General features: G+C 38.4%; 2 protein-coding genes across 2 annotated transcripts in view; both read right to left on the minus strand.

Moving 5' to 3' along the window:
* Positions 1–1,169: 1,169 nt before the first annotated feature.
* On the minus strand, positions 1,170–18,942 carry LOC115922110 (abnormal pharyngeal pumping eat-20-like). Its single transcript, XM_030980189.1, has 11 exons — positions 18,847–18,942; positions 10,019–10,135; positions 9,030–9,149; positions 8,247–8,381; positions 7,432–7,569; positions 6,092–6,259; positions 4,633–5,325; positions 4,072–4,203; positions 2,448–2,567; positions 1,747–1,926; positions 1,170–1,360 (listed from the first exon to the last, which is right to left on the minus strand). The coding sequence occupies exons 2-11, from the start codon at positions 10,092–10,094 to the stop codon at positions 1,170–1,172; spliced, it is 1,953 nt and encodes a 650-aa protein (XP_030836049.1). The 5' UTR covers positions 10,095–10,135; positions 18,847–18,942.
* LOC115922111 overlaps positions 11,054–19,212 on the minus strand; it is a 74,177-nt gene continuing 66,018 nt past the window's right edge. The window contains exons 3-4 of the mRNA XM_030980190.1: positions 18,847–18,939; positions 11,054–11,145 (exon numbers count right to left, since the gene is read on the minus strand). Of these exons, the coding sequence (XP_030836050.1) occupies positions 11,054–11,145; positions 18,847–18,939 (185 nt within the window). The remainder of the gene's footprint in view (positions 11,146–18,846; positions 18,940–19,212) is intronic.

Consider the following 19,212-nt stretch of genomic DNA (forward strand, 5'->3'; position numbering starts at 1 on the left):
AGGATACCATACCACCGATCCTGTAGTCTGAGGAATACGTCTTCGCGAAGCGAGGGATGTCCGGCTCGTTACAGTGTGTCAACCTTACATCTGTTTGGGAGGACGGAAGGATGGAGCGTTAGCATGACTATCTTCCAACTAAACTGACTACTGGGCATATTTTAGAGGAGTCAAATAAGAGGAGTCATCTTAAAGCCAGATGACCAATATATCTGGTTATTAATACGTAAAATATTTCTCTATCTTCAGCATGTTCAATGCCACATGGAAAAATAACGATGAAATAACGATGAAATAACATTACTTTAAACCTTGAAATATGGTATAGGTATGATAGGCCTGAAGCACACCCTCCTGATAAGAAGCTGTATCATCCTATGGATGCGGAATCATAAGAAGCAGAGGATTAGCTTACCTCTGACTACAATAGTGACCTCTTCACACTCCTGTGTCACGGTCCCTTCGGACGGTCTCAGGACCTGCGTATCATACTCGGCTGGGCAATACGAGGGGCCACCGGGGGTGCCTGTCCTAAATTTGGGCTTCTTGGAGCAGGGCGACGAAACCCTGACCTGACCGCCCATCTTAAACTGGGCGCACGTCCGTCCTTCGGCACTGGTCACACTCGAGGACGAAAAGGAGAAATCAAGACCGTTCACTCTGGAAATAAGAAAAAGCGAATCCTTCGTTTAAAAGAGCTGGTAATAATAAAACTTGTGTACACAAAATGAACTATAAACTACAAAGAACATTTTTTTTATCGGGAAGATAAACATTTCAAAAGAACAATTGTCGGGGTAGATATCGTTTTGGGATGGTAGGCTAGGAAATCGGATAGTTGAAGGAACCAAATATTAATCAAGGTACACGGTTTCGAAGGTTCGTGAGACCAAGTGTCCTCAAGATTGAAGATTTTCGTTCTTGTATACCTACTGACTAGTTGTCGGAAGGACCATTATAATACAACCTCGAAGGCCTCTGGCTCAAGTTAGTTTGGAAGATGAAAACATTCGAGCGTGGAAACCTCTGGACTAGGTAACCGTCACTCGTTCCAAATTCCCCCAGAGCAATTGTTGAAGAATGTACCTAGCAATTGCTCATGGTTTGTGTATTTCTGTAAGAAGGGGGATCTTGGTGTTTGAACTGTCTAAACAAGCTGGAGAGTTGACTTACTCAACAGGGACGTAACTGGCGATCCGTTTGCATTTCTTGTCGTAGCACGTTCTGATGATAATACAGGATGTCTCTGGCCAGGGCTGCATGGCACTCCACCAAGTGAAATGTCTTGCCTGAAAGCTCCACACAAGCTCCCCGTGTTGATTCCGTTTCACTTTACCAATACCACTTTTTTTCCACACGCCTGCAGAGTAAGTAGAAGACATACAAATACATTACAATTTTTTTTACAGTGCTTTTGAGGAAAGCCGTTGATGATTCCAAACCAAATACTAAAAGCTCTAAAGGGATTGTGCTTTATTTGTCGGAATAGCTCGGTATCCCATTGCACTTTGGTCAAACGAACTATTGGAACATTCGGGAAGAAACCTAATATATCTAAATATGGACGTCTGTTGTTGCCCCTTTGCTGTACGTGGCCCATGGGACCGGTTAAAAGGGGCCTAGAAATGCATTTGATCAAGCAAAAAAGGTACCACAAAATAAACAAACCTGATACATATTCAGAAGAGCTAGTATTCGTATGCATTTTTGGTCATGCTAGAGGAAGATTTTTTTCTCAATCTTTACCTGTCGCCTTATCGAAGTACCAGGCGGGGATTCGAGTTCCATGACGAGCACCTCGTGGTTTTCTATTGAGAGGGAACTCGGCTTCAAATGGCAGCATGACGTCGACAAGATCATTGGTCTCCGTGTTGACTACCGTCACTTCGGCCATCGAAAAGGCCTCTAGTCCGGTCAATTTAATTCCTGTAAAACAAAATCGAAAATATGTGTTGCTTATGGAACATTAACACGTATTCCTTAACCCATCATCTTCTGAATTCTCTGACATAAACAATTTAGTTCCCGTGGCATGAAAAACATAGTTTTGCAAGAATTGCAAATTAGTATCTTATCTTTACAATATGTGATCGATATTTTCAAGGTTTTCTATTTAGGGGGAATTCGGCTTCGAATGGCAGCATGACGTCGACAAGATCATTGGTCTCCGTGTTGACCACCGTCACTTCGGCCATCGAAAAGGCCTCTAGACATAAACCACTTTAACAGTGCAACAATTGCAGATTGGTATCTTATCTTTACAATATGTGATCAATATTTGAGAACTAAAGAAGGGAATTCGTCAAGCTCCTATAATTGTAGTTGTAAATATTAATGTGATAGCCGTGCTGTTATTCTACAGCTAAATCCATCTACGCCAAGGTATCGTTACACGAATATCACGTCGTAAGAACGTTATGTAATAATTTATTGAAAATTGTACTTACCATCTGCAGATTCTACTGCACCAATCAGCTCAGGCACCTCTTTTAATTCCAATGGATTACTCGTGTTCACACCCGAAAACCTCACCTCAAAGATACTTTCCTCAGGGATATCCAGACTACCTAAAATTGGAATGAACACAAAAATTGGTATAGTCAGTGTATTGATCAATTATGTTTCAAAGTTTGAAAATGGTTAAACTGTCAATTTGCCAATGTGCTGACAGCTGACCAGTCATTTTGGCTTGCATATGAGTGACATCGGGAACATTAATGAGGAAGCTACGAACGAAAACATTTGAGATGAACCCTATACGTTACTACGTGGGTCTTGAGACATGTTTAGTGTGGTTGATATGAGGTTAGACCGGATCTGATTTCTGGCTCCAATCTTTTCTATTAAAGTCGGTCTTGATTGCTGGTTAAGGTAGAGACAGAAATCGCACAAGTAGCAACTTCGACTCGAGTGTAAACTAGTTATAACGTCCGCAGGAAGGACCTGGAAACATGATTGCCTGAAACACATGACCGGCATAATCACTCAACTTAGTCATAGTACCGGACAAAGATTCGGCATGGTTTGGATCTGAAACGAGTATTCTTTAATCAGTTTACTTTATTTATCATACATATCTTCAATCAAGATCTAGCAAGCATTATGTGAGTGTTATCGAGTCATTTTGTTTAAAGTTTTAACATTTGACCCTGCCACGAATGTACTGCGTGTCTTTTCATTATGTATGGCTTCAATTGAAATGATCAAGCGATAGTGCTTAAAACAGGTTAACTCGGTTTTGAGGAGACCTGGGTTCCGTCCTATTATTTCTGCGACTGGTCGCGACTTGTTGGATATCAATCGCAACTCTGTAGTAAAGAGATATGAGTTTGTAATATTACAATGTTTGGAGGGCCTGTGATAAATCTGGAGCAAATCAATTCTTTGTAGACAGGGCCCAGGGACCCGTTTCACAAAGCCTTTTTCCAATGAAAATGACAACAAAAAAAGTCGGTGACAAATCTGCTGATAACCAATCAGAAGCAAGTATTTCAGTAGCTTATAACAAAAACTGTCATTTTTCACTGATGACAAGTTTTGTGAAACGGGGCCCAGGTCAGTGCACCGTAGCATTCTTTTGTAAGGCATTTTCCTGGGATAAGACTTCAAGTCAGAAGTCCAAGTTTACATATAATCATCTCAACAACTAAAATAATGTTGTTCATCGCTCATCTACCTTGAACATGAACGCAAGGCTCTCAAAAATAAACTGCAGTGCGATTTCATTTATATCCTATTGCATTTTATATAGACTTCATGTTCAGATTACGTAATGTCATTTCCATGTAAGCAGAATTAAATATGAGATGCACAAGGTTGCTGGAAACGCCTTGAGTTTGTTTAAGAGAGTCTCTTCGATCGTGTTTTTGTATCCTTATGACCATTATTAATGAAATCAAGGGGCGTTTAACCACAATTGTCATCAGTGACAAATGACAAGTTTTTGTTATAAGCTAATGAAATCCTTGCTTTTAATTGGTTATCAGCAGTTTTGTCACTGATTTTTGTCATTTGTCATTGAAAAAAAAGGCTTTGTGAAACGGATTCCAGGTTGCCTTTTGTTTGTTTTACCTGCTGGAATCTCGACACTGTATGGTATTCCAACGTTGTTAGGTCTGAACTCTACAAGGCGATCCATCCCAGACATCCAGACAAACTCCTTCCTCAGTGGGTGCCTGTGAACCAGCATCGGCAAAACGTTTTCTGAAACATAAAGATAATGGAGAGTTCTTCAGGATTAATCTACAAGAAAATACTGACTTTATTATTCGGGGATATTCTCGTCAACTGCATTATATTCATCACATTCACCTACAGCTGTTCAGGTTCTTGCTTTCAATAGCTATGTCCTTGGAATTAATATTTTATATTCTTCTTGTATTAGGTCCCACGATGACATCATGGCAGGTGATTGACGCAAGAGATACGTTGTAGTCATAAGGGACGCTAAAAGATGCAAAGTTCTTGATCTTGAACCCATCATATTTTCGTCTTTATGAAGTGTGTTTAATTCCTAGATGTTTCATTTAATCACGGCTATTTATGCCAGAGGCACCATGTACAGTAATAACTAGACATGCGGTCGCTGCAAATTCATGCTGCAATACCGTAGTAATAACCAATGTCACTCACTCTCTCCTGGTTGGAAGCGGTATGTTGAGGACGTCTCCATGTATCCTTTCTTGGAAGCGACCACGATGATGGGTTCTCCTTCGGGGATGTCCATCCACACGAGACCGTCATCGGTGGTCGACGAGTTTGACGTCGTCACCGGCCAGTCCTGGACAGTCGGTCTGATTATTCGAACCTGGACGTCAGGGAGCAGAGCCTGCTGGGCCGAACCGTCCATGGTCAACACGGTAAGACCGGTTGGCACCGGGGTGGTAGGAGGAGATGTGGGTATGATTGTGGTAGGTTGAGGTGTTGTTGTTGGCTCTGGCGTTGTGGTTGGCTCTGGCGTTGTGGTTGGCTCTGGTGTTGTGGTTGGCGCTGGTTTTGTCGTTGGTTCTGGTGTAGTTGTAGGCTCTGGTGTTGTGGTCGGTTCTGGTGTTGTGGTAGGTTCTGGTGTAGTTGTAGGCGTGGGAGTCGTTGTCGGTTCTGGTGTAGTTGTAGGCTCTGGTGTTGTTGTAGGTTCGGGTGTAGTGGTTGGCGCGGGAGTCGTTGTCGGTTCCGGTGTTGTTGTAGGTTCCGGTGTGGTCGTGGGTGCATGTGTCGTCGTTGGTTCAGGTGTAGTGGTTGGCTCGGGAGTTGTTGTTGCGACTGTCGTTGTCGGAGGTGGCGTTGTTGTGGGTATTGTTGTGGTAGGTGGTGGCGATGTTGGGAACGCTGTTCGGGGAAAAACCAAAAATTAAAGGTGAATGAAACTTTCAATGAACACCAACATGACCCACGTGGGTCCATGACAAAAAATCATCAATGCAAACAAAATTACATCCTTTAAATAAGGAAGAAAAATCTTATACACATCAAACAAGCATGATAGGGTAGATGACATAGATGGATGTCTCGGACTCCAAACCAAATCAAATCACTTTTTTTTTAATTAGATAGTGAACTAATAATAATAATAATAGCTCGTTCTTATATAGCGCTTTTCAGGACCGGAGGCCCTCTCAAAGCGCTTTACAGATAAGTATATTATTACCCCGGTCATTGGATTCATGCTTACCCGCACACAATGTATGCACATTCTCCACTCCCTGGGGAGCATTCCAGCCAGGCGTCATTCTTACAAGCGCACACTTGCTAATCTAACCACATTAGCTTTCGCATCCTACCGGGTACCCATTTCACACCTGGGTGGAGAGTGGCAAATGTAGATCAATGTCTTGCCAAAGGACATTAATGCCGCGGCGGGACTTGAACCGCGGACCTTGTGATCCACAATTCTAACCATAATGCTAACCAGCACACTCCTACAGACCTATGGATACTGTTCCTGTGAAAACTTACCATATATCGAAGATAATTTTGTTCTTTTTTTCTTCTTCTGGTGTTATGTAGTAGAATATCAAGAAAATATCCAATCTGTCATACACAACCACGCATGTTCATATTAATTACTCGTGCTGCATTCATACTGAAGACTTACGTGTACATGATTCTCCATTGCCGTAATGTGTAGGTGGGCACCGGCCGCATTCATACTTGTAGATCACTCCACTCTCGGGGAACACCATAAGCTGCGTGCTGGGAAGGATGTTGAGATCTGTACATGCCACTCCCTCGAAACAGGGATGGTTCTCACATGTGTGTGGATCTGCCAAAATGAACATTAGAATATCATAGTTAAAAGTAAAGAACGAATAAGATGCGAAAATGTATATACATGCACACCACTTCGTTTCTATGGCAATGAAACGTGTGTATAATGTCGACCAGTTTCATACAATCTGTGTTAATGTTGCTAAAGACGAAATAATTAACGAAGAGGAGACAGTGACATCATCATATAAAGATAGGAGTGTCTTCTACTATAGACATATTAGATACGAACCGCACCAACATCTCAAGTGGTATTATTGTTATTAATATTTTAAGTGCCCCCTTTTTGGCAAGGAAATTACTTTTAAAAAATGACAGTTTGCTTTGTGGCTGATAAAATAATTTATTGTTTAGGAAGTAGCACTGATGCACAATGTTCAGTTGTTGTGACGGAAGTAATGCGAGAAAGAGAAGCGTTGAAACTTTGCACACACCTTGGTACACAAGTCTTTCTATTGGATCTCTAATATGAAGAATGACTGTTAGCGTTACATTGTTTACCGACGTGGTGACGAAATGACGTCACAATCAAACATTAGTCCAAATGCTTTCAGTCGACAACGAACTGATCATGATTTTAAACTCGATGGACGCGGTAATAACCAATTCAAAAATAGATTCAAACCTCACAAATATAATTTCTACAATGGTCTTTCATGATGACACAAAGGTTTGTCCGAGGTTTTGGGGGACATAGCAACATATCGTCCTTGTTTTCACGAAGTGACGGTAGTGAGGAAAATCGTCACGCAAAGCGAATGCAATTTTTTTTCACTACCGTCACTTCGTGAAAACAGCGACGATATATTGTATCCATTCTGCATCAACATAAACTACTGGTGCATAATCTTTTTTTTTTTTTTTACATACTTGTATGATTGCACTAGTTCTTTACCAGAGGCACTTGGGGAAAGAAGCAACCATACTTTAAAATACATTTGAAAACGGGTCTATTTTTTTTAAATCATCAAGCTTGACAACGTACAAAATGTGTAATCAAACTTCAGAACTCAATTTCCCATAATTTACGAATTCACTTAAACTCGACGCGAGAAGTCGGTCAACTATCCTTGGTTAAACTAGAGTGTAGATCAAGCTAAAAGTCAACGTTGATTTTGAATGTTAGTAGGATACGGACTCAAAAGATCTTGATATAAGGAAACTTACGTAACCGGATGCAGTTATTGCCATCACCGATGAAACCCATTTTACAGGTACACTTGTAGCCTCCGTCCTTGGAGTTCGTCAGGGCGCAGGTGGCGTGCCGGTGACACTCATGGTCTCCACTGTTACAAATATCTTCAGCTGGGGAAGGGGCAATGGATACAAATAATGATGAACAAAATAGGGGATAGTATAGGGCCATTGAAATCATTGCTTAGTTTGCCTGAGAAGAGACAAAATGTTTTGAATGTTGCATTAAGATAAGATGTATTTATATGTATAGGCTCTGCCATTATATCGAATGACAACCTTTAATACTTATCTCATCTCTGATCTGTTCAATAATTAACTAAACGATTTCATTATTCAAGTATGACAAGATCCGGAATACTCTTCAAAACCTCAACCTTTTTTAAATGTAAAAGTCTATTGCAACAAAATTTTCAAGATATCAAGGGGTAGATAATATATTTAAATTTCACTGAAACTCTTTTGTTTATAATTTCCAAAGAAATTTAATGTTGTAAGTTGTTCCATTGTTTGTACATTTTCATTTTCTTAATTTCCTTCATTGCACCCTGAGGACACATTAATTACGTGAAGCTACTGCATTATAATCGCTGTAAAATCATGTTGTTATTAACGACAAACTACTCTGTACCCTCTACTTATATTTGATGCCAGCCTAAAATGTGCCAAAGCAGTAACAAGTTGGTAATATCAACACCTAAATGAACAATATAAAACCAACATCTCACTATGACTATTAAAAATAACAAGGTAACTATATTTCTACTTCTGTTATAACAAATACTTACCCACGCATTTTAACTTTCCATTGACATAGTTGAATCGGTATCCATGGCGACAGATACACATAAAATCCCCGTATGTGTTTTTACATCGTCTGTCTCTCCCGCATGAAACCAGGCCCTCTGTGCATTCGTTGATATCTGAAAGAAAGCAGAATATATTAATAAAACCTTCGAACGTAAGTAGCCAGAGGTTTCTGCACCCAGGGCGCAATCTACTTAGACAATGTAAGAATCTTGTTCTTCTTTTTAAATCTGAGGCATTCATAAATGGTTTTTCTCTCCAAAGCTCCGAGAAAAGTCCCTTTACTCTTGATGAAATAAAAAAACATCTTAGTATAATGATAAGTACGATAATTTCAATTCTCTTAAACTCAGTGGTGAAATCTAAATGATCAGTGAACGGAAATACAGACACATATAGTTGCATATTATATTTTGATAGCTTCCTAGAAGATAGCAGTTGTATAATTCAAATTCAGCTTTATCAAATGCTAGTTAATATTTCAACATAAAAAAAATCGGAACATGTGAAGCAAATACGCTAGCATTAAATTTTTTTTTTATAAATTTACTACCTTGATAATTTTCTTCATCGAATACGCCAACATGAGAATTACATAATTATGTACATGTGAAATTCAATGTACCAATATTGTAATAAAAAAAATAAACATAGCGATTTCCTTTACGACTAACTTTCTCTTCAGATTTCTTTACTAATTAGTTCTTATATTCTCTTGGTTATTCCTAGGTTATTACAAGTATTTGCTGTGAATACAAACGTACCTTCGCAGTTGTAGCCATCTGCTGCAACTCGCATGCCGGCTGGACAGAGACACCTAGTTTTGTAGTGATCGTAACGCTGACATCCATATACACAACGACTTGCACTGCAGGAATGATCAGCTGTACAATGATATAAACAAACAGGTTGTACAGTATACTTCAAAAAGAATGTCCAAAACGAAAGCCCTTTTAAGGTAAATGACCATCTGAAATTCGATAAATTCCTTATATACAGACATGACAATCGTGCAATGCGTTTGGGCAGATTCGTCTCATACTCCCCAATCATGTAACGCGAAATGAATTTTCTTTTACTAAAAACTTGAATGTATCCATTTTCAAAATGTATTCAAATTTATACGTGTTTCACTATCTATTACATTCACCTGATCCATTTGATTGTGTCGCAATAGTCAGAATGCAAATTACATACATCAGTCGTTGCTAGGTCAGACAAACATTATGACCTGTCATACCTCAAAATAATCAATGTACGCGATTTGCATGCTGACTATTTAAATATGATTGTTCGTAACAGGTTAATGAAATACTTCGTATCGCGGAGGTACTTCATAAAGGCATATGCATTATTAAAATTGTATTACATTACGAAAATGGTCTATTATAACACCCATGACAAAATTAATTCTTACAAACTTGTACTTGGCAAAACTCTTGACATGTTTACCTAACCTAGGTATCAGATGTAAATTAGGTTATGTAACCGACTTGAATACTTATGAATAAACATTAAAAATTAGTATTTAAAAATGGGATGATGCTACGAATTTGACGGAATAGTATTTGACTGCACATTAGGAGGGGAAAATGTATCTAAATTACGGAATAATTTGCCGAGTTATACATGTATCAATTTTAAGATCTTTAAACACTATTGGTTATTCACAGATGTCTCTAAAGTGTTGCTTATGTTCATTCATGTTCATATTTACACCTTTTTCATTGAATAAAGAGCAGAGACCACCTACCTATACACGTTCTGTTATCCGCGAGTAAGGTGTTACCAGCCTCACAATAGCAGCGGTAACTACCGGGGACGTTCATGCACCGATGCTGGCAAGGTCGTTGGGCACACTCGTTTACATCTGGAATTGAAAATTAAATGATAGATAAAGAAAAAAAAATTCACAAGGACATAGTTGAAAGTCGATAATTGTATTTTAAAAAGTAATGTATACGCTTACCGTTTGATTATTCGAATTTGGCGATGCGATTTCGACGCTGGCGACAATTTTTTTCTGTGCAGAGACAGGTCCGTTTATATTGTAAAAGAAAGATATGTCGATACAGTTTCTTAACAATTCGTTGATTATTCACATAACGCCGAGAGAACATTTCGTTTTCACGATGGCATCCGAAATCACTAAGATAAATAATTTACAATCAGCAGTGAGCTGACAATCATGATAATGAGCATCAAAACAATCTTCTGTTCTGCCTTCTTTCTCTCAATTCTCTTAAAATCAACTACTTTCTCACACCATCATCGTTCTGTAATTTCCTTCATTGACACGTCATTTGAACTCAAACGTTTCAAATAAATCTACAAATGTGCCAAATCCATCAAGGGTTTTTTCCTGATTTTTTTTTACAGATTGTTCACCTGATGTTGATGTTCACACGGATTCTGTTGGGTCAATGTTGTCTCATTAGTGATTATTTTTGCCTCGAAAAATACAATACATAGCTCTAAAAAAAATTCAGGCGTGTTGTTTTTAGCAATTGTTGTTTGTTTGGTTGGTTGGTTGGTTAGTTTTTTGTTGTTGTATTCATTAATTTCGATTCCTTCCTTTTTAAATTCTCACTCTGGGAACTATTAGTTAAATTAAACTTATAGTCGCTAGGAAATTACTGGAACCGATTAAAAGATGCTTAATAATATGGTTCAAACCACTTTTATTCAACAAGGTTACGATGGGCATTCTACTTTTACTCAACATGATTCCACTCTTCGTAAAGTAGGCTACAATATGTCTTTGTCCTCTGTCGCAATTTTTTCTTTTTTAAGCCGAGGAATAATATTCGCATTCTTGTTCTATGACGATACCAATGAAGATCCATAACCACGAGAAGCGATCCTTCAACCACAATAAACCTGTCAAAATAGTTGGATAAGGTATCAACAAACCGTAGAAAAGAAAAAAACAGTTGTCTTTATCTGCGTGGGTTTTGGAGTATGCAACTCGCTTCAATAGAAAAAGGACAGGATGCAATTTCATGTACACATCTTCAAAATGGTCTTTATATTAAATGATAGTTGATATATATCTATTCCCTTTTAATAATTCTCCCATTCTTTAGGTTGAATGTTAGATTTACCAGTAAAATCAAACAAATGGTATCTGGATGAGATCAAATCATCTCTGCTGATAACAATGGAATTCAATTATGTGTGGAAGAGGTCGTAACATCTTTTTTGTTTGTTCATTCTTTCTTTCCCCTTTTCTTTTTCTCTCTTTATTTAAAATCAAAACTTTGATCAACGCAAGATGATGAAATCGTGATTTCAACTGAATAAGATAGAATGGAGGTGTCATGTCCCTCATCGCGCGCCAAAATCCTTCCGCAACTTCAGCTTCTCCGAGAAATATGTCGGTCACGCCCACTTTAAAACCTTGAACCTGTGACGAGATCTCAAGGCTCTCGCGATCTACGAGAATTGACACTCGGGCCAAGAAGGCGTATCATCTCTGTCTCTCTTTACAGGATGACAATCGGTAAATAATGGGATGGAATTCCAGATGAGATAGGCCACAGTCATGGATGGCTACGTGAAAGTATTCTCAGAGGGCTTGTTTACAAATGTTGATTGGAGGACGGAAGGGAGGGATATCGTGCCAAAACTCGAAATCAGGGTTGAATTCACCCTCTGACATCCATAAACTCGTTTTATGATGACAAATGTTCGGTACATGATATTTGGTACGTAACGTTATACCGGCAAGAACTTGATTATCTACACCGGGGAATTTTTTGTGCCATTGGCCCACGTTTCTCATGTTGTCATGTCGATTTCCTGGAGTATAGGAAAATGGTTAAAAGAGAAAGCTATTTTATCAAAACGCATTAATCAATTTGAATGACTTTGTTTTTAAAAAATGACGCACGTGATGGTGGAATGATAAATCATATGGGATGATAAATCTATGTCATATTCACCTTTACATGTAAATTAGTAACGCGTTGCTGCTCCTGTTTTTCTTTTCTTTTTTGGTTCGTACAGTTCGTGATAATATATTAATCAATTCCATAGGGCCTATACGTCACTACGACTTATATTAAGGGCCAGTTTGTTTTGGTACCATGCACATTATCATTTCACAACATTGGAGACCGTTAAAGTAAACGCAAAATATTATTATGTGCATGAAGAACATCTTGTTGTTACCTCATGAAACGTTACTCTGATGAAACCTCATAAAATATCGTTACCTTAAAGAAATAAAAACTACTGTGCCAACATTCATTGAAGAGCGCCATCTACTGAGCAGGCTTCCCGTCAATTCCAGAAAACATCACTCGTACATGCATGCTTCTCTGAAATATTTAAAGTGCTTTAATATGGGATGTGAAGTGCATTGGGAAGTTTGAAAACATGTTTTTCACTTCATTCTCTTTTTCTGATTAATAAATAGATTACATTTTCTATTGAATTACCAAATAAATTTCATTTTCATATTGCTCTCCTAAAACATTATGCATAATGAAGATTCGATAACTTCTTTCTGATTTAATTTTGCAATCGAAAATGACTCAAAAATGAACTTTCCAGCATAATCAATTTGACCGAAAAACAGAACAAAACACGCACTTGATTACATCATCTTTTGTTATTTTGATTGTCTGTGTCCCAGGGCAATGTCAGACAAGCTATTTGTGTTAGTCTGAGACGCGTTGAAAGTTATTGGGAGAGGAGACATGACTAAAACCTAAAGAAAATGTCACTGGGTTCTTAGCGGAAGACATTGTTACATTGTTAATACCTACCCGCCCCAAAAGTATGAATGTGTGAAGCATGTTAAATCAAACGACAGCCGGGGGAATGGGAGACCAAGCAGTGATAAGGTTTGTACAATGTGTTGAAATGAAAAATATCAGAAATTGTCGGTGCCGTTTAACATGAAATTCTCTGACAAGCAACAACAAAAATAAGAGGGAGGGGATAACTCGATTTTCGGAAAGAATGTTGTGGCAAATGGGTTTCAAGGGGGGCGGCTGCGCCGCCCCCCCCCCCCCCACTCCCCATTAAATTTGCCTGTGATACAATTCTCCGAGTACTTTTATTATTTCTTAGTAGCTACAATGGAATCTGGGTCAAATCTTAAAATCAGTTCTTCCCGTATCTTCGAGCTTTAGAAATAATAGTTATTTTGGAACAGAAAGAGCGCAATACGTGATGGCTTAACTTCTGAAACTATGGAAGGATAGGATGAGGCGGACGAGGACAGACGAGATTACTATATAAAAGAGTAAGGAAAAAACTTAAGAAAAAATGTAAAAATCAGTCAATCTATGGTAAAGGGTATTGTTCAATTTTAATGACGTGCTGAGCCGTGTGATTGGTTTTACGAATAATAGGAAGAGGAATAACGGTTGCTTCTCGTCATAACGATGATAATTCGTTATTACGTTATTACGATGGTGGTTCTTAATTCACTTCGGCCCCTTTCTTGTTCTCCTCCCCTCTTTTGTTCTCTCTCTCTCTCTCCCCCCCCCCCTGTTATTCATAGGAACATGACCTTTAAGTGACTATGACAAGAGTAACGCATTAGCTTAATGCTCTCCTTTAATAACAAAAATAGGAAAACCCCAATATATAACATCATAAGAGGGGTGTGATAACGGTTTTTCCTCTGACCTCTGATTGCGTCTTATTTCGTACTGCGCTAATCTTCGTCCAACTCGTCACTCGTGAGAGCGGAAAGCCAGCATCACCAAGATGACATCCAGACATCCTCCGAAGACCTTCAAACTAGGATCAGATTTTGGAGCAATTCCTTAGAACTTCAAGACAGAGGAGTGGACCCGCCCAAGAAGTCACCATGATTGAAAAGGACGTCTCGACCCAAAGAGAGAGTTGAGAATGTCGAGACGTGAAGCGTCCGGCGGTTTCGGCCGCAGAGTTCGAATCGTGATCGGTTCGCACTTTTCTCGATTTGTTTGTTGACCTCAAAATGTGTTCTCCTCAGATGCTATCAATAGTCGTTATGGGTATGAGATCTTGTGTCATTTCGAGGACGTTTTTAGAGAGGGAAACACAACTGGAGAATTCCCGATACTGTTTCCTCGATTTCTTTCTTGACATAAAATTATTTCCACTCCCTTTGAAACCTGACTAATATGCCTATAGTAAGGCCCCCTCAAACAGTCCAATGCAAATAACTTTTGAAGTATTCAACACAGGCAGGCTTTGATGTTCTGTGAAAACATAAACGCCTACCCACTCTTTGATAACAATGATAATGATATTTTTCATATGATCGGACGAGAACCGGTTTGATCGTAGGCTATTACATCGAAATGTGTCTCGGAGTGCTATACTTCAAACAATTATTGTTTACCTTCTTTTCTTCATCATTGACCTTGTCTTTTAAGTGATCATGATAACGTAGACATGCAAAATAAAGATACACGCACATGAACATGTTCTTCTTTTGATCATGAACCTGTTCTTCTTTTGATCATGAACCTGTGTATTTTTAAAGTGAGACAAAAAATACTAAACTCTTATCGAGGTTGTCTTTAAGATATAAAAACTGTTCTCAAGCTGGCTGAAGTTCAGATGAGAAGTGTACATGTGTCCCTCTCTCATCTCTCCCTCTCCCTCCCTCATTCCTCTCTCTCTCTCTCTCTCTCTCTCTCTCTCTCTCTCTCTCTCTCTCTCTCTCTCTCTCTCTCTCTCTCTCTCTCTCCGCGGTCCTTGAGAGACATTACTTTTGGAGAAGGATATGATAATCTACTCCCAGCTTGCATGGTCGCTCCTCATTTCCTCTTTCTTGTAGGAGAAGAAGAAAAAACCGTGCAGAAAATTGTCAGAGGTTGGCCTGGATCCCAATCCTTGGTCAGATGGTGACAATGCACATGAGGCATCGTCTGTTGACGTAGAACTGCGTTAATCAACTGACGCGTTTATTAGCATATGTTGCACATGTGGCGTCAATAATTTTTAATGCAGGACTGCGTTCAGGAGTTGGCGCGATCTTTGACGCATCGTGTGAAATTGGCATCGTGTAAACAGTGATTCCAATATGTACCGTGCAATCATTGTATTGGATTGTTGGCGCATGTACTAATTGCCTTGCTATGCCTGCTTATCCCTGGTAATAAAGGGTACCCAATCGAATGTTATGACACGTTGAACAGTAACCTAAATGTGCCTGCAGAAGCTCTGAAAAATATATGAGTGTTTGCCCCATATCTCACCCTGTTACTACGCAAAATTGTATGTGTGGAATGGTCCATTAATGAATACAATAATCTGTTGCCCATGAAGTTCGTATGATTTTTTTTTTGTCATGAAATGACTGTGATAATATGACTTCCGTTTATCAATCTTTGTGCATCTTTATATTGATTGAAAAAGTTCTGGGAAGAACCGTATCCATCAATAGTAAATCCTAGTCTCACAATCACTTCAGGAAAATAGGTAAACGAAAATGTATTCCAACTTAACGGGCAGCAGTATATCTGTACCTACATTGTATTTGTAAGATACCCATCAAAGAACCCCTCAATAGGACCACATAGAAAGATGAAAAGTCTGCTTTGGAATAACGTGCTCTCTGAACTCATGATCCATCCCATGGACCACAACAAAATGGCATGAGCATGGCAAGGATGGCGAAAGAAAAGAAAGGATTCACCCCAAAACTTTAAAGAGAGAGAGAAAGAAAAAAAATCAAATTCCATCACGTAACGATCCAGATGGGAAGCTCCATTCTCATCGCTTTGATAGGAGCATGGGATTATCTCTGTATCCCATCTATCTGTATAGATCCATTGCTCCCATCTTTCAATAGCTCCAGTAAGGCAGGCTTCCTCTTCGCATCGTTTCGTACCGTGTTCACACGAATAAGAATCGGTGTGCTGCTGCGCTTACTGGTGAAGCATTCGAAAGCAGACCCATTTTTTTAATGTAAACGCGCAGGATTTTCTAGTGCACCTGCATATATGCAGGGGGTGTAGTGGGACGAATTGTGAAACCTCTCCCCTGCCCCTATTCCAAGTTTACCTAAAGGGAAATTTGAACATTTAGCCTTTCTGAATACATTGCAGGAATCGAGGACATCTTCTTATTGTGAAAAAGTAAGCACATTAAAAAGGTGTCATGGTATTGTGGTATTCACTTGACTCAGAATCCAAGGGTTGGGGTTCGAATTCCAGCCCGGAAATAATGTCATTTGGCAAGGAATTAATCCACATTTGTCACTTTCCATCCAGGTGTAAAAGGTACCTGGCAATAATTGCTGGGGGAATAATGATTGCACGGTAGGAGGAAGAGCTGTATCAATAATGATGTGGTTATCCTTGGTAAGTAAGACCCAATTATTATCAATTATCATTAAACTCTGAATACCCGTTAAATATTGAGTTCGGGTGTCTGGTCCGATAAAACCGTTCCCGCTCCCATCCGCAATGGCCTAATGATGTCCCTGCACCTATGGACGGGTGAATGAGATCTGTGACAATACATTTTATTCTTATAATATGACGTACATAGCATAATAACTGTCATCATGATAATATGAACATGGTCTGATTGTGCCCGGGGGTAACATTTTACTTTGAGATACACCACGGTTGCTTTGTTCGCGATGCCAACAACATAAGAATCCATGACGGATATGGAATCTAGAATCCGTGCATTAAGCGATGAAAAACCTTAAAGGCACAATACATTCCAATTCAGTTATATCTGCATTTACGGAAAGTAGATCCACCGGCTTAAACACTTTGTACATTCCTTTGAAGTTTTATATCAAACTTTAATATTGTGAAGGTGTAATTATCTGTAAGTGGCTTTATCACCAAAATTTAGAGGTCACATTAAATGCAGATCCACCGACTTTTAATGATTTGGCAAAGCGTCGACAAGAAAGAATTGAAACAGACAGTACATACATTTGTAGGTTCATTTGACGAAACGGATTATTGATAACACATTGATTTAAATATATAAATATGAATTCTGCATTCATTTCATACACAGAGTATAATCTGGCATTCATTTAAAGTTTTTCTCAGAATTGTTTCAAATACATAGTCCTTTGCTCATGCTCACTGGTAAATAATGTTGAGGTCTCATATCGGATGTTTGAACTATTACAATTGGTGATGATGGATTTTTGTTTTTCCTCCTAAAAAGCGACCTTTCATCACAAGTTGTAAATTGTTCTTTCTTTTACAAACAACATGTAATAGAAATATTTTATATTCTATATTTTAAATACACCCACGTTTTTCCAAGTACAGAGAGAGTTAATATGATGTCCTCATGTCATAAACTGTGAAGTCTCGTTAGATGACACAAGCGAGTTTAATCATGGAAAGGAGAAGAATGTTTGGAATGGAATTGACCCAGTATTCCTGCTAACTAACGGGTCATCTTTGTCACTTCATATTTGTCATATTGCACGTTTACGATACCCCGAGCAGACAAAAAAACCCACCATCCTCATCTTCTTCTCCTCTCCGTGATTTATTATGCTCTGCCATCGCTAACAATTGTCCCAGAGGTTCGGCGATGCTATCCAGAGAGTCGTTCTTATCCCACAACAATTTGACGTTGGTCGACAGTCTGGGTAAACATTTGTCGTTTAGTACGTGTAGGTATGGCACTTTGACAACATACTGACAAAACGTTGTGCTCTTTGTTTCTTTAAATACTTTTTGTTTTACTGACATGCATTCCCTGTTGTTTTATTTTCCCCTTCTCAGTCATATCGTTGTCAATCATGCAAACTTTGTTGGTTGTGTCTTGGAGCGAAAGTGACGGAAACGGCGTCACTGTTATTGTTTTCATATTTCATAGCTGTCGATAGATTGTTTGTGATTATCATACTTTGTCTGCCCGACGAAAATGGTGTTGTCTTGTATGGTGTTGGTCTTTCAATTGCCCTTCACTTGCAACTATACGTGTACATGTATATAAATAATAATATAATTATTTCTGCTGCTTCTTTTAACCGTCTTCCTTCTTCCCCTTTTATATGAGTATCATACTACTATTTTAGATACTAGTAAAACATCAACAACTACTACTACTACTGCTTCTACTACTACTACTACTATTACTATACTACTACTACTACTACTACTACTACTACTACTACAATTACTACTACTACTATTACTACTACTACTACTACTATTACTACTACTACTACTACTACTACTACTACTACTACTACTTACTACTACTACTACTACTACTATTACTACTACTACTACTACTACTATTGCTAGTTATTACTACTACTACTACTACTACTACTACTACTACTACTACATGTACTACTACTTCTACTACTACTACTACTACTACTACTACTACTACTACTACTACTTCTACTACTACTACTACTACTACTACTAAGTCTACTATTACTTGTACTATTTTTACTTCTACCACCCTACTACTACTACTACTCACTACTATTACTATTACTAATATTACTACTACTACTATTTCTAATGCATTTACTGTTTATATTACTAATATAATTCTACTACTGGTAAGCTACCATTCCCTATTTCGGTTTGATGGTTGCCAAAATGAATGATGTCATATTCTTACCTTTATCGCAGAACTCTCCTCTGTATCCAGTATCGCATTCGCATTTACCAGGAGATACACATTTTCCATGCTTACATGTTTTCTTACAGAGTGCTGCATGAAAGAGATACAAAGAATAATGACATTAACAAATCACCATGGTAATGAAATACAAAGAGTTATTGTATCGAAAATAAAAAGCTAATGAGAACTGCGATACTTTTTTTCTTTTTTTACAATAGAAAAATGATTTACATATGCACTTCAGAAATACTCAAAAGAAGGAACAAAAATGTTAACATACTCACTAAATCATATTAATGTGACAGAGATTTTGATAACATTAAATTTATGCAATGTAGGTGCAAGAGATACAATTAGATGTAA

This window comes from Strongylocentrotus purpuratus, unplaced genomic scaffold (genome assembly GCF_000002235.5).
Source record: "Strongylocentrotus purpuratus isolate Spur 01 unplaced genomic scaffold, Spur_5.0 spur5_scaffold_11, whole genome shotgun sequence".
In the NCBI taxonomy this organism is placed as follows: Eukaryota; Metazoa; Echinodermata; class Echinoidea; order Camarodonta; family Strongylocentrotidae; genus Strongylocentrotus; species Strongylocentrotus purpuratus.